This window comes from Ailuropoda melanoleuca, chromosome 4, assembly GCF_002007445.2.
Source record: "Ailuropoda melanoleuca isolate Jingjing chromosome 4, ASM200744v2, whole genome shotgun sequence".
NCBI lineage: Eukaryota > Metazoa > Chordata > Mammalia > Carnivora > Ursidae > Ailuropoda > Ailuropoda melanoleuca.
Genome location: NC_048221.1, coordinates 49,038,918 through 49,054,177, shown reverse-complemented (window position 1 = coordinate 49,054,177; position 15,260 = coordinate 49,038,918). Strand labels below are relative to the sequence as shown.

The window sequence follows — 15,260 nt, the reverse complement described above, 5'->3', positions numbered from 1 at the left end:
CCCGGGACCTGGAGATCATGACCTGAGCCAAAGGCAGACGCTTCACCGAGGGAGCCGCCCAGGCACCCATTCAACAAACTTTGTTGATAGAAAGCAGTGCATGAGTTCTTGAGCTTCCACACACACAGAAGGGACCGCCTGGGGTGCTTGTTAAAATGCAGATTCCTGTCTTCACAGCTCAGAAGTTCTGATTCAGAAGGCCCATGGGAAAGCCCCCAAATCTGCATTTTTAATAAGGTCCCCAGAAGCTTCTGATGCATGTGGTCAGCAGGCTGCAGTTTGAAAATCCCAGAAAAAAAAATATACATGAACAACACAAAATGAAATTTATGTGAACATAGCCTTACAGATAGGAGGCCCTGGGGATTTAATAAGACTCAGTTCTTGGGGCGCCTGGGTGGCACAGCGGTTAAGCGTCTGCCTTCGGCTCAGGGAGTGATCCCAGCGTTATGGGATCAAGCCCCACATCAGGCTTCTCTGCTATGAGCCTGCTTCTTCCTCTCCCACTCCCCCTGCTTGTGTTCCCTCTCTCGCTGGCTGTCTCTATCTCTGTCGAATAAATAAATAAAATCTTAAAAAAAAAAAAAGACTCAGTTCTTTCAAGCAGACCATTACTTAGGCATAATTCGATTTCCCATTTCGCAAATAATTAAGTTCAGTTGTTTCTTGTTTTTAAAAAAAGATGAATATTTGCTGGTTAAAAGCAACAACAACAAAAAAAACCCAATTAAACATCAATGTATACTTTTCTTTCCAGGAGAGAGAGCAGAATGTGGCACAACCAGGTAAGAGTTGGGGATCTTGTTTTTTTGCACCTGCTGCCTTAAGGGGGGGGGAGTGGTAGGGGCTGGGAGGTGCAAGAGGCAGGAAGGCGGGAATGCAGATGCTGCTGAGAGCTCAGAGAAGCTGGGCTGTTTTTAGAGCGGAATAGCTCTTCACCAGTGTCTCCAGGGGGATGGTGTGGCTGCGCTAGAGAGAAGGCTGGCTGGCTGTTCTGCTTGTCCTAGCATCGTGCTGGTGAAGCCACGCCCCCTACAGGCCTGTGTTGGGGAGGGCGCCTTTCCCAGCTGCTGTGGGAAAGTGGGGTCTGTTTTGTTGGTGCTATCCATCCGGTAGGACAGTAATATATATTGCGGAGTGGCTGAGGACAACCAGTAGAGGCCAGAGGCTGTGGGGTAGCTGTTGACTTGTCTCCCCATCTGTTCTCTGGCTGCTGAGCAGTCTGCCCAGCCCAGGCAGAGGGCCCAGCCTGGGCTCCCCGTTTGCCAGGGCTTTGGATTTGGCTCATATGGCACACCTGGGCATATGCATGCGCATAGCCACGTAAGCGTTCACAGATGCCCCTACTGCCTGCACCCTGGCTTCAGACCTCCTGGGCACTTGGATGGACTGATGGGGGAGTCCCTTGCTGGGAAAGTAACAAATGGGCAACTTCTGCTTTCTCTCCAGCTTGCTCAACATTACCCTTTGCGCTTTTCCCTGAGCAGACCAGAGCCAGTGAACACTTTCCACTCAGCAGCTGGTAGCTGAGGGACTGATTTTCAGTGACTGGACTTTTCCTCTACTTTCAGAGTGTTTAGATCCCTAAGCAGCCCTGTTACCCAAGTTGTTCCTTAGAACGCATCTCTTTCCTTTTGAGTTCCTAGCAAATAGTTATCCCATTGCCCGACATGAATCAAGCCAGTGGCCCAGAATCCTGGAAAGTTGTTCTACTTGGCGAGAGGAAAGATGAACCCTCAACTTCCTCCTGTTCATCTGGAACAGAGTTGGCTGGGAAAAGGCTTGGAAAGCTCTGAGGTTTTCACTTTTCTGGGCCTAGGATGGGGGAAACAGAGGGCTTTCCAGAAGCTTAGCTGCGCAGCTGTTCCTCTGGGCCCTGGCAGCCTGGGAATATCAGGATGATTCATAATGCCAGGCGAGGACCTTCCAGCAAAAGGTCAGCAGATGTGCAGGGTCACTTTCTAAGAACCTTCCAGAAATATTTATTTATTTATTTATTTATTTATTTATTTATTTATTTATCTATCTATTTATTTATTTCTGGCGAGAGGATGTTGTCATAGTCCCCAAACAACAGAAGCCACATTTCACAACAAAGTCTGCAAATAGGAAAACAGATGGGGGACGAATTGAGCCATCCCTCTCTTCCTCCTAATTCCTAGAACTCATGCAAAGGAAGATGGTTCCAGCAGATTGCAGAAGAGATCTGGAATCGAACCCTTCCCCAGAGAAAAGTTGAGGGTTTTTATTTTTTGTTTTTAAATAAATCCATCTGAGATGTAGTCTTCCACACCCTCTTTGACCTAGGGCCTGGGAAATGCAAGCTGTGACTATAGACCTCCCACTTAGACATATTGCACTGCTCTACAAACCCAGCCATCTGTATACTCTGGCTCTTCGCCAAGGTCAGAGGCAACTTTGTTAGTAAACTAAAAGCTTCCCCTTACTTCCAAAAATTTGTGTGCAATGCGCTGCCAACTTGAAGTGGTTTTTAATTTAATCCTAAAGGCCCTGGGTGAGATGTTTCTATGCTATGGCTCTCTGTATCTTCCACAGTTCCCTGCCCAAGGTTAGCGTCATTTTGGATGATCCTTTGAGTAGGTCCCCTCAGCCAAGTTGCTGCTGGCCTTGTGTAGACCAGTTTTTGCACATGGGCTGCAACACAGTACATTTTTTCTCACATTTAAGAACCTGGTCTTAGAATAATCCCAATTCATAACCCTGTAACTAGGTGGTCCAGATGCAATAATGCACTTGAAAAGTGTGTGATAAATGGGACAGTGAAATGCAAACATAAGGTTTGATTGTGATTATTCTAACTATAGACTGGCTCCCTAATCCAGGTTGGCTTGTTCCTGTGGTCGGATTAGCGATGAAATCATGTGAGATTTCTTGTCTAAACAGATGCCACCTGACGCATACCCACACACAGCTTCCAAGGGCCTGACTGCCACTCAACTACAATATTGCCACCATTTTGGATGTTAACACCCACATCTGTTGGGTTATCTAGAGAACCTTTTAGTCACCATTCTTTTGGTCACAGAATAATTTTGAGGCCAATTCCTATGTTGCCAATGTATGTTAATTTTCATCTTGGTTGAAAGGCAGAAAGGGGACATTGGTCTCTGGTTTCTCTCTCTTCCTCTCCGTGGCTTTCTCTGTTCCTGTTTTCCCTGCCTCTCTCTTTCTTTCCTTTTTGCTCTGCAACTGAGCAGCAGAAGAGATGGAAGGCTTAGGCTGCCCCACTTTCCTTGGCTGAGCTGCCCCCCTGCTCCCCACTTTGTGCCCCACCCAGCACTTCAGTAAGTCAAAATCGATTTGATGTCATGCAAAGTTGGGATAGCTACGTTTCCTTGTCAGAGATTTCCGGTCAGTGCCTAGAACACCACACAAAGAAAGAAATCCCAGTGTGATTTGAGCAGTTCTTTGCTTTCTGGATTTGGGCAGGAGAAATGGGGAAAGTATCCTTTTCCCCCTTCATTCCATTTTTTAAACTTAAAGAAAAAAACTCCTGAAGACTTATTTTAAGAAAACTCTCCAGCTGGGTGTCCAGCCAGAATCTCTACTTTTGCTGGCCATGGGAGTTTAATAGATAACTTAAAGCAACTGCTGGACGTTCTGTGATAAAATCAACTTCCCAATTTCACACTCGCACTCACACTCACACCAGAATCTTGAGGATTAGAGCTGAATTCAGTTCTCAGCTTCAATCACATATTATTTGTGTGACTCTTGGAAAGTTTCTTAATCTCTCGTGGGCTCATTTGCCTTATATTTAAAGTAGATTTAATCAGTTTTGCCTACCTCACAGGGTCATTGTGAGGGTATCATGCAGTGTGAGATAAGGAAACCGTCTGGGAACGCTCACAAACAGAAACCCTAAACATGAGAGAAACAAGGTGGTGCAGTTGCTATCCTCAAGTTATTCCTAATCCCCAGATTTAAAACCTGTGGCCTCGCATCACATTTTTTTACACTCTCTTTTGGCATTTGGAAACCCAAAAGCAGATCCATTGTAAGAAGTACCACCCCCATGTACCCACGTCCTCAAAAAATCGGTAAATGATGAAAAAGAAATGACATGGACTTAGCTAACCAAATTGACATAGATCCAAGATGGGCTCAAAATAGTCTTGCCTGTTGTTTCTTTTTAAAATTTTGGTCTGTGCTGTTATTTTGGTTCCAATGTTTGGGTGGCATGATATTGGATTCAGCTGTGTCTTTGCCCATGCATGTCCTGGAGCTAGCAGCATTTGCTCAATACTCAAACACATAGGAGAAGCTCATGAGATTTCCCTAGATGGCTGGGCCGCTGAAGAGGACAGACACGACAAGGCCAGTGAGCGGAGGCAGCATGAATCTCTTTCACCTCGATTGGCTCCACAATCCATAAGATTTCTTGCCCATTCACAGAAATCAATCAAGACTTGGGGGACCAGGTCTTTACTCATCACGTGTGGACATTATCTATGCCAGGCTGGGTCCCCACTTGTTGCTCCCCAAATTGTGAACCAAGCCATTTGAAAATGAACTGCCTCTCTCGGTTAGGGGCCCTCCTCCTAACCTCAGAAAGCCCTTTGCCCTGGAAGGCTGGCAGCATTGAGTCAGGCCAACTTGGGTGGCGAAAGATGAGCAAATAAGCCAACACAGGTATATGCATGGGGGGCAACTCTGGAAACTGGTCCAGTGTTTGTGGCTGTTTCACTTTTCCTGGTGAACTGTGGTATGGTTTCCCCTCCCTGGAGCCCAGAGTGGAGCACAGGGAATGGAGATCCTAAAGTAAAGCAAGACACTTTCAACCTGACCCAATAGGTCCTCTGCTGGCAAGGGTTAATGGGATGGAATGAGTCCTTGGCTGGAAATGAACAAGTGCCCTAAGGCTCTATGGCTGGCCTGGTGGGAAAAATCTTGGCATTGGAGACAACGAGGCCTGAGTTTGGGGCCTAGCTCTGCCAGTTCCCCTCTTTAGGACTCAGTTTCTGCCTCTGTAAAACGGGGCTGTCCGTAAAGGGTTGAGCTGACGTTAAGTGTGATAATGGATTTGAGAGTGCTTTAATCAAAAGTGTACTTGACTAAAGCACAGGATATAATCATCACCCCGGGTCACCCCGGAGACCCCAAAAAAGCTGTAGCCTCCCTCCAGGCATCAGTTTCTTCATCTCTGAAATGAGAATAATAATTACCTGACTCTTAGATCAATGTAGTAGAGATTAGTCAAGTGCATTTGAAATGCCAAGAGGCATTAGAAAGATCAGTGCCCTGGTACATTGGGAGTTGAGACTTGGTGATGAATTTAAGCCAAAGTAATGAAAATTAACCCTTCCAATCATCATTGAAAGTCTCTTGCTTTCTCAGGCTGCAGATTACATCTCTCTCCTGGTTCCTCCTCCATCTGGTCAGCTTTGCGGGATGACAGCCTCTGATTGGAGTTGCAATGGTTTCCTGGATACATACTATTTCCCCCCTGTGATCTAGAATGCATTTGTGTTATATGAGCATTGCTCCTGCCTGACATTGTGGGTAAATTAAGATCCCCTTAAACATCCAAAGGCCTTCAGATGGAGCATTGGACACCAATGTGCTGGGGGTTCAGGGGTTTCCATTTGTATTTTGTGTTCTTCTCCAGTCATGGGTTTTAAGAGCATCTTTCCCAGTTGTATGTTTGCATTGGTTGCTTTCTTGATTTCTTTTGTTCCGTTTTCCCTAGGCCCCCCTGTCTTCCCCCTAAACCACAGAAAATGAGGAGACCTAGGCCTCTCTCAGTGTGTAGCCATAAACTATTTAACGGCTGTATGGAAGCATTTATTAAGGTACTTGCTGGGGAGCCATGGAGTCCGCGAATGCGCCCAATGTAATGGCAGCCTTTCTCCACCTCCTCCCCTTGGCCCACAGCCCTGCCCTGATCAACCAGAACTTTCGGTCGTGCCCTGGGCCAGGCCCTGGGACGAGCTAGTTCCTCACCGTAGCCTCCTCTTTCACTTCAGTAAGGGCTTCAGAGTGGTCTCTGACCATGTGATCCTAAGTGCCTTCCCATGATCCTCAGCCCCAGGGGAGGGATGAGATCCTGATGAAACCCGTGAAGTCCAAGTGGGGTTGAAATGCCAGTGCCGTGGTCCCTGCCAGCCATGCTCTCCTGCTTCAGGAACTGCGATTCTAGCTAGCCCCAGGGACAGTTAGAGAAAACCGCCCTACCTTGCTTCACATCCACACCTCGCAGGAGGTGGTTGGTTGGAAGTGACACAAAGAAAATCCCTGCAGGTAACAGTGTGCTTTTATACAAGTCCTTTTTTTTTTTTTTTTTTTTTTTTGGTTGAGAATGTCCTGGCAAAGGAAACACATAAAATTTTTGAGAGAAAAATTTCCCACCTTGTTTTGCTTCTTGAGATAGTCCCTTTAGAATTCCAGATGAACCCTGTACATTCTAAGCTAAAAGTGAAAGTGTTTCAGCCCAGCGAATTTCTCTTTTTCTTGCCTCCTGGAGGCAAAGGGCACAGGATCAAGGCATCCCAGATAGAACAAGTGGCTCCAGGCCACTGAAGCTGGCCAGAGAGTTGGAAAGGGCAGCAGGTGGGGGAGATATTGAGGAACATGAGTTAGGGGGAGCGGGAGGGAGGAAGGCCCCTGCCAGTTATCCAAGAGCCCTCCATTATCCAGTGAAGACGCTTTCTGCAGAAAAGAAGACTGGGGTCAGCCGGGAGAAATGTACATGCTCTTGGGCTTTGCTGGCGATTTTGGAGCAGTGGAGGCTGCCCCTGCTCAGGCTATCTGTCCTCTGTCCTGACATGCTGTTCACGGGACTTGCAGGATGGGGCTCGGGGGGCAGCCATGGGACTGGGTAGGCAGGGCCAGCAGCGTGGGTCCCACAGCTGTCTCTGCCTGTGGGCTGAGTTCTGGGGAAGGGACAGTCAGGGGAGGGGATGGAGGAACAGTAGGGCACCAGCTGGAACTGTCCAGGGTGGGGAACAGCAGGGGCTGCTTTAGGCTATCTCAGAGGAGTGAGGCACGGAGGGTCTCAAAAGGAGGAGTGCCACTGGGTGCGTCAGGAAAGAGGTAGTTTGGAGGGGGCCCCTGAATGAGCAGTTTGCCATCTAGTAGGTCATGGGAAAATATAGCTGTGTCGAGAGTCCTTCTTTCTTTATCTTCCCTCCTGTCTCCACCAAGACTTCATTCACCCTTGCCCTTGGAAAAGCCACTCTCTGTAGCCAGGGGGAGACTAAAGGACACATGAGCTCTTCTCTCTGCCCTCAGGGAGTGTATAGTGCCGCTCAGGAGGTTTTCAGCACAGAAAGTTGACCAAGCAGGCAAATCAGAATGTGCACGCCTTCCCAAATTTGCTCAGGAATTTGGAAGCGGGTGATCAGTCCAGGCACTTGGAAGGAACTGACTCTTAGTCTGACAGGACTTAAAAATGAGGTGTTCTGTTTAATGAAATAGTCTTTTAATAGAGAGCTCCTACATAAAATGTGTTACTGTCAAACAATCTGACTTTATTCCTCGTGATAAACACATGAGAATTCCACCTCATGTTTGCCCCTTGGAGGAGGCGGTCACCTTGGGAACCCACATTCTTATTCTAAATGCATCGTCATGGGTGCCGTCGGTCAGTCTTCCTTAGAGCCTGTAGCATGGCCCTGGTCGGTGGTGCGAAAACTTCGTATTAGAATGGACACCCTGGCCATTGGAAGAAAAAGCGTCATTCAGGTCAGCTTTGCAACACCACTGAAGGTACAAAATGGCAAGAGGCATATGCTACAGTGGGGCTGGCTGACTGGCTCTGAAAAGCCACTCAGCATGGGCCGTGTGGTTGGAATAAGTCCTCAGGGGACTAGTTGAAAGGATAAACACACTCATCTGACTTAAAAAAATGTGTATTTGTTCAACACGATTGCATTTCTTTATGGTCACACTGTCCTTATAGCACATACTGTCAGGGCAGTGAAACTCTTCCGTGCACCTGCTCTGCGCGGGCAGTGCCAAGACAAACTCGCACGCAGCAGCGTCTCGTCCTCAAGCATGATCAGCTTCCAGAGAAGGAAAAGGCAGTTATAATATATTTCAACTCTTCAACCTTTGTGAATGGAATCTCGTTTTCTCTTATGATTCACGTGCTATCTGGAGGAAGACTCAGCACGAACGGAGAATGCCCGGCTTTGAAATGCTAAACCTGTGAAAGGTTTTTCAGTAAAATGACATTACTGGGACTCTGCGATGATGAGGGTTTAGTGAAACAAGGCAGCATCCCCAAGTTAAGAATGACGGACACATTGATAGATTTCTAGGATTGTTGGAATTGGCCCTTTTCAAAATCCTTCATTTTTTTTCCCCTCTCAGACAGAAGGAAACGCAATTTTTCTTGAAAATTTTGAAGTCCACTTAAATTTAAATGGGGGAGTCTGCACCCTGTTTCTATAAAGTGAGAATATTGATTACCTTGTGAGTGTGCGATGAGATCAAATCATCTGTGCCATGTTTCTAGAGCACTCCTGGCCCAGAGTAAGCACCCTGGAAATGCTAGCCATCCCTGTGGTCACTAGCTTTTCGGACATTGCTTGTAGAGTCCCATCCGACAGACTATTTGCTCAGTTCTGGAGTTCAGGTAGGTTTAGCCAATGTATAATTCGTTGTGGAGATGCTGGGGACTGGACAGATGACACCCGCTAGAAGGCAAGCCTCCTCCACTTTCTCAGGTCAGCCTCTCAAGGAGCCTGGATGGACATAGCTCCCACCCCAGAGCCTGGCCTGCTGCATATATCGAAGAAAGAACACACAGGGCTCCCCGGAAAATGGGTGGCTTCAGTGGCTTTAATGCCAGGAAAGGCCCCAGTTCTACTTGCAAGATCATAAAAGCATTTTGACCCTCTACTGCCCTCCCTCCCCCAGGCCTTTCTCAGCTTTGGGGTTCCCTGAGGTATTCGCAGTGCCAGTGTGAGGGTCAGGGAGTAGAAAGAAGAGCAAAGCCAATGGGTACCCAGGAAAAGCTACCCAGGGTGTCTGGTAGGAAAGCATGGGAAGCTATTTGAGTTTGGAATTGGGTGGAATCCTGTCAGGTTGCAGCCAGAGGGCGCCTAATAAACACAATCTTGGTAAAATTAACTTTTTACAAAGAATGAGGTTTCCCGAATGGACTTCCAGGGACAGTGTTACAGTAGATGCCTGAAGGTGTGTGTCCCTCCCCTCCTTCTCGTGGGCAGCTGGGCTAACCTTAAGGTGTCTTAGGTGGGCCCTCATTAGTGAGTGAACAGCCCCTGTGTTGAGAAGCTAAATGTGGGACGAGTAAGGGGCTCGGTACACACTGTCTCCGTGTTTGACAAGGACTGATAGAGGCCCCTTTGCCACGTGGTGTCCAAGGCAGGCACCCCGGCAGGCTGGCCGGGGACAGGGTGCAGAACTCTTACGAGGCCCTGAGGCACAGGGGCGGCCCTCTCCCCGGAAGGCTGCTCGGCAGTCTCCCCAGGACCGTTGCTGGCTGCCATTGCATTTCCGCGTTCACGGACTCTGAAGGATCTGCTTACTCTAACTGATCTTACTCCTGCGTAATCTTTTCTTTTTCTCCTGCTCTGCTGCCTGTTTATTTTTTGTTATCAGAGGAAGAAGAAATGCTCGAACCAGGAACCAGGTATTTACTAGAAAGGTCCGTTAGTCCCATTCAACTGGGTGGAACCTGTCTTTAGTAGTGACTTCTAGAGCAGGGCCCACCTTGCCTAGTGCCACAGGGTCCATTTTATCCTCCTCTCCCTGACTGTCGCTAAGCAAGGAGAGGATTCACAGGTGGGGTGTGGAGGAGCCATAAAGGCATCGAAATTCATGGGTTTTTTCTGTCCCTTTATAAGAACATATTACATGTGCCTTGTTTCCTCACCTGAGGAGGTTAAGAATTAAACTTGACCCCTTTTAAAGAAAGCTTAAAAAAAGATTTTGTGCTCTTTAAGTGACTCAGAATAACAGAGAGATCAACCGATCATGGAATCCAAGAGAAAACTACCTCTTCCCCAGCTCTTCATGGCTGTGGGCCCATCTAGGAAGATGTAATTGAAAATGCATTCATACCCCCTGCCATGCGTATGTTTAGAACTGCATCTTATCCAGCCTTTTTGACTAAGGTTGGCCACTCAGTGGTCAAAGGCTGACATTAGCTGTTTCTAGAACTTTTCCTTATAACACGTTTATTGTTCAAGTACCTGCCTGGATGTTGAGGTTGTAACCTTATGAGTAGACCTGGCCTTCCTTTCTCAGAGCTCAGTAGGACCCTTGGGGCCATCCTTGCTTCCCGTAGTGTGTTCTTATTTCGAGCATTAGGTACGGCAGTGCTAGGAGGAGGCCTTGATCCTGCCTTTGTAACTTGAGCACTGGAAGGCTAGGGTTGAGTGGGGCAAAGTGGAGCGGAAGGTGGAGCACTCTTCAAGAGTGAACTCCGGTCCTCTCCATGCAGTGGGTTCCCTCCCCTTCCCAGATGTGCCTGTCAAGCCTTCTGAGCCCTGATTTCTTCCCAGCTAAGTAAGAAGACAGAGCATTTCTTTAAAATTATCATAGCTACGCCTTTTTCTGCACATAACTGAAGATTTTCTATTTTAACTGTTTGTGGAGACTTTAGGATTAGCAGTTTCTTGCTTATTTTCCTACTAATCCAATGGTACTAATATTCTGGCTTGAGTTGATAATCTGTGTTTGCAATGTCTTTTTCCCTGTGGTGGTTGCCAAGCCCAGTACAACTCACAATTTGTTTCCTTAAGGATTCAGGACAAGCGATACCGCTTGTAGTCGAGAGCTGCATCCGGTACATCAATTTATACGGTAAGCTCAATCTTGGGGCAGTGTTTTCAGCTCTCTCCAGAACAGGTGCTGGGCTGCTCTCATAGGAAATGAGATTTTGATTCATCTTGGAAGATTTCCTGTTACTGCCCTGCTTCCTCGAGAGAAAGTGCTTCTTGGCACAGCTGCTATGCTGAGCGCTCTTTTGAGCCTTGTGCGTCTGGGGATGAAGGTGGTGGTGAGAAGAAGACCCAGAAACTAGGAAAACTGAGGATCAGGGAGGGCATGGATAGGAGAACCATTTCAGTTCCTTCGTGCCTCCCAACCAACCCCAGAGGTCTGTGTTTTGAGCACTGAGTGTCTCTGGGCAATTGGTCAGTTAACTGGCTCTAGTCAGCTCCAGAAAGGAAATATAATGTCTGGGATGTGCTAACCATGGTGTCCCCAGCACTTCCCTTGTGCTTCCCTCCATTCATTCATTCATTCATTCCTCCAAAAATTTATTTTCAGAGTACATAGCAGGCACTGTTCTGACAATGGGAATACAGGCATGAATAAGACAGGTAAGGTGCTGGCCCTTGGTAGCTTACATTACCAATTAGAAGGGCAAGAAAATAAACAGATAAAGAAATAATATAATTTCAGGTAGTGTAATGCCAAGGAACAAATTAAAAGGGGATAGAGAATGGCGAGAGGGTGGCAGGGCTGTTTTGGCTAAGGTGGTAAGGAGAGATATCTCTGAGGGGGTGATATTTGCATAGAAAAAGCCAACTGTGCATGGCAAGCATAAAGATCTAATATGGGAAGGAAGGCAAGTGTGACCAAATGGGAATATGCCAGGAGGGTGGAAGAAAAGACACAGGTGGTAGAGATTCAATATTGGTTAAGGAAAGACATAAACACGCTTTTATTGAGCACATATTATGTACAAACCAAACTTGGACCAAAGCCTGCCTTTCAGAGGTAAACACTTTCCTAAATTATAATGTGGAGAGTTGTTTTATATAGAAGAACTGAACATGAGGGAAAAGATCACAGTCACCCCGTGAATTCCCATTCAAGATGAGAGAGATCCTTTAATTCCTTCAATTCTGTAGGTCACTGTTCAGCCCTATAGGTTCTGATCCTGTGTTGTTTCTCTTAAGTCAGCTATTGGGGTCTCCTCCTTGTTATGGCCTTGTAGAAGCACATTTTAAAAAAAGAGATGATTTTTCTTTAGTAATTTAATGTCTGCCAAGCGCCTTGATCCCAGGCCAGCATGCAGTGTAGACTCGAGCTTTCCTGGGAGGAAGAAGACGTCTGTATAGGTAGGGGTGGGAATGATCAAGTGAATGATATTGATCATTCTTGTTCAAAATCTGTGTGGCTGTTACACTGAAATGGCATTTGCAAACTCAGGCCCAGCTCCTTGGTGCCGGTGTCCCTAGCGAACTTGGTAGGCACAGTGTACCTTGGCTACATTGGAAGTTGTTATTCACTGGTTCTGTGTTGATAGCAACCTCTTGTGGCCTTTTCCTTCAAACCCCAAGCAGGATGGCACAGGGTATTTTGGCCAGCTGAAGTTCATTGCAAAGGCTACTTTTGGGCTTCTGCCAGGAGATCTTTATTGGGAATGACTCTCGTAAAAAGTGGTGGGAGAAAGAGACAAGCAATGGGGAGAATCATCAATGTGCCTGATGAGCTCAAGACGTCATGGCATTTTCTGTTTGTTTCTTTTAGGACTCCAGCAGCAAGGGATCTTCCGAGTGCCAGGATCTCAGGTCGAAGTCAATGACATAAAAAATTCCTTTGAGAGAGGTAAGTGCAGAGTCACCATCTCAAGCTTGTGCCCATAGGAAGCCAGGATGGGTGTTGATGTGTGTCTCAGAGGCAGCGGTGTGCTGGGGCTGACTTGTATCAACATCTCTTTCCAACTGCATTCAGTGCCTTCCCCTTAATAGCTTGAAATCAGCCAAGGCAGGAGTATTTACACGACAGAAACAGGCAAACGCCAAGATCTTTTCTTTGTCTTTTTCCATCTAAAGAGTTAGCTGTGAAACATTTACCAGTACACATAGGCAACTCTCTCTAGTGACGGTACAGTAGTTGCTGGGAAAGAGGGCCTAGGAAAGCACTTGACATTATGATGTGAATCTATGAAGGCTACTGCTTTGTTAGAAAAGTTGGAAGAATATAAATAACACTAAGTAGCTTTTAGAATATCCAGATTCTTCATTTTTTTTAATGCAGTATTTTGGCAAAAAAAAAAAAAATTGTCTGAGGACCCCAGTCCAAACCCATTTCCGTGTAATATATCCCATCGCAATTTACAAAGCACGTTCTTACCCCTCCTACTATGGAATCTTCCTAATAGTCTTGGAAGGTGTTTGGTCTGTCCTTGTTGGGTGTGCTCTGAGCAGGCCTCTCCCCGGTTCCAGCCCTGGAATTCTCTCTGCTTGTTACCTGGCTTCCTCTGAAGGGGCTGGCTCCTGAGCAGACTCACCCCTTCACGTTTCCCCTCGTCCCATCGACGATCCAGTTCTAGAGTGGAGGAAGCGCTCTGTCGGCCCCAGGCGGTCGGTGCCTCAGCCCCCAACAGAGACCTGTGTGGCCCTTGGCACTCTGGCTTTGAACCGGGTTTAGAGAGCAGGATTTGACTGGATGTGGTGCTTGGTGGCCTCCTAATGTCCTGTGAGCTTCTGTTTTGGAGTCTGCTCCCGGATGTTGGGCACTTAGAACCAGAGAGCCCCAGATTCCCCTGCTGCAAGCTCCTACTCATGCATTTTCGGCCCTCCCAACAAGCACGCGTTCCCTGAACCCTACACTGTGCAAGGTAATGGACTGGGGCCTAGAAATACAACAGGAACAAAAGATAGTCGTGAGGAGAGGAGGTTAAGATGGTGGAGGAGTAGGGGACCCCTTTTTCAGCCAGTCCCCTGAGTTGAGCTGGATAGGTACCAGACCAGCAGGAACATCCACGGAATCAGCCTGAGACGCAGGAAGATACATCTGGATCTCTACAAATGAACATCTCCAGCGCTGAGTATCGAGGTACGAAGCAGGGAGCCGTGAAACCACGCACAGATATCAGAAGATAAACAGAAGGGGGAGGGAGCCGCCGTGTCAGGGCGCCGGGAAGCGGTAGCCACCTGCACGGGGGAGCGGACAGACTGCGGACCCGCACGCTTGAGACAGCAGACTGAGAAGGGAGCTCCGGGAGCGCACGCGGGACGGCTGGCGGTTGGCGGGCCACCTGCACGGGGGAGCAGGCGGACTCGCGGACGGCACCCGCGAGACAACAGACTTAGAACGCGAGCTCCAGGAGCGCGCGCGCAGGGCGGCTGGCGGGCCACCTGCACCGGGGAGCGGGCGGACCGCGGACCCGCACTCTGGAAACGGCAGACTGAGTCCGTGAGCCGGGAGCGTGCACCACCAAGCATCTCACGGAGCTCCGGAGCTCCGGTGTGCTCACTGGATCGAGGCTGAGACCGTGGGAGCGTGCGCGGGGCGGCTGGCGACTGGCGGCTGGAGGGCCACCTGCACGGGGGAGCAGGCGGACTCGCGGTCAGCACCCGCGAGACACCAGACTGAGACGGGGAGCTCCGGGAGCCCGCGCGGGGCGGCTGGCGGCGGGCGGGGTTGGAAACACAAAGGACAGAGACGTGCCGGCCCTGGAAGTGAGGGCTGGGACGCCGGGTGTGGGGCGCACAGCCCGGGATGCTGCAGGGTTGAGCAGCACCAACAGAAACAGAGTTAAAGTGGCCAGAACATCAGTGGAGAACGATCCGCGATCCCTCTGTTCTGAGACAGAGGCTGAATTTCAGCCGCTGCTGCTCTCTCAGAAGAGGCATAGCAAACCGCCAGGGAAAGCCGCCAGAGAACAAAAGCCCGGAAATACCGGCTCACAGGGTGCCCATCCCCATCCCCCCTCGCAAGGGACACAGAGACTCTACCCAAACAGGATTTTCTGAATACTGGGCAGCAGGCCCCTCCCCCAGAAGGCAGGCTGAAAAATCAAGAAGCCCACAACCCGGAGCGCCTGAGTGGCACAGTCACCAAGCACCTGTCTTCGGATTAGGGTGTGATCACAACGCTCCGTAAGGAGTCCTTCATCGGGCTTCTCCACCGGGAACCTGCTTCTTCCTCTCCCACTCCTCTGCTTGGGTTCCCTTTCTTGCTGACTGTCTCTCTCTCTCTCAAATAAATAAATAAACTCTTTAAGGAAGAAGCCCACATCCCTAAGATCTCTATAAAACAAGGGCGCACGGCCTGGGTCCCAGTCAACACTTGGGCTCTGGACAACCCTGCAATCTCTCTTCATCAGAATGACGAGAAGGAGAAGTCCCCCCCAGCAAAGAAAAGATAATGAGTCTGTGGCCTCTGCCACAGAATTGGCCTCGGCCACAGAATTNTGTTCCAGAAAAGAGTCCCTTATTGGGCTTCTCCGCTGGGAGCCTTCTTCTTCCTCTTCCACTCCCCTGCTTGGGTTCCCTTTCTTGCTGACTGTCTGTCTCTCTCTCTCAAATAAA

The 15,260-nt window shown here is 48.5% G+C and overlaps 1 protein-coding gene across 7 annotated transcripts in view; it reads left to right on the top strand.

The window, feature by feature from the left end:
• The window catches only part of SRGAP3 (SLIT-ROBO Rho GTPase activating protein 3), a 250,454-nt gene that overhangs the window by 200,557 nt on the left and 34,637 nt on the right, over positions 1–15,260 (top strand). For 3 of the 7 annotated variants that reach the window (XM_034658695.1, XM_034658697.1, XM_034658698.1), the window contains exons 11-15: positions 758–785; positions 3,219–3,305; positions 9,589–9,619; positions 10,734–10,794; positions 12,472–12,549. In XM_034658695.1, the coding sequence (XP_034514586.1) occupies positions 758–785; positions 3,219–3,305; positions 9,589–9,619; positions 10,734–10,794; positions 12,472–12,549 (285 nt within the window). Of the gene's footprint in view, positions 1–757; positions 786–3,218; positions 3,306–5,710; positions 5,814–9,588; positions 9,620–10,733; positions 10,795–12,471; positions 12,550–15,260 lie in introns of all 7 variants that reach the window. The other 4 variants (XM_019800883.2, XM_034658696.1, XR_004624758.1 and 1 more) reach the window with 4 other exon arrangements.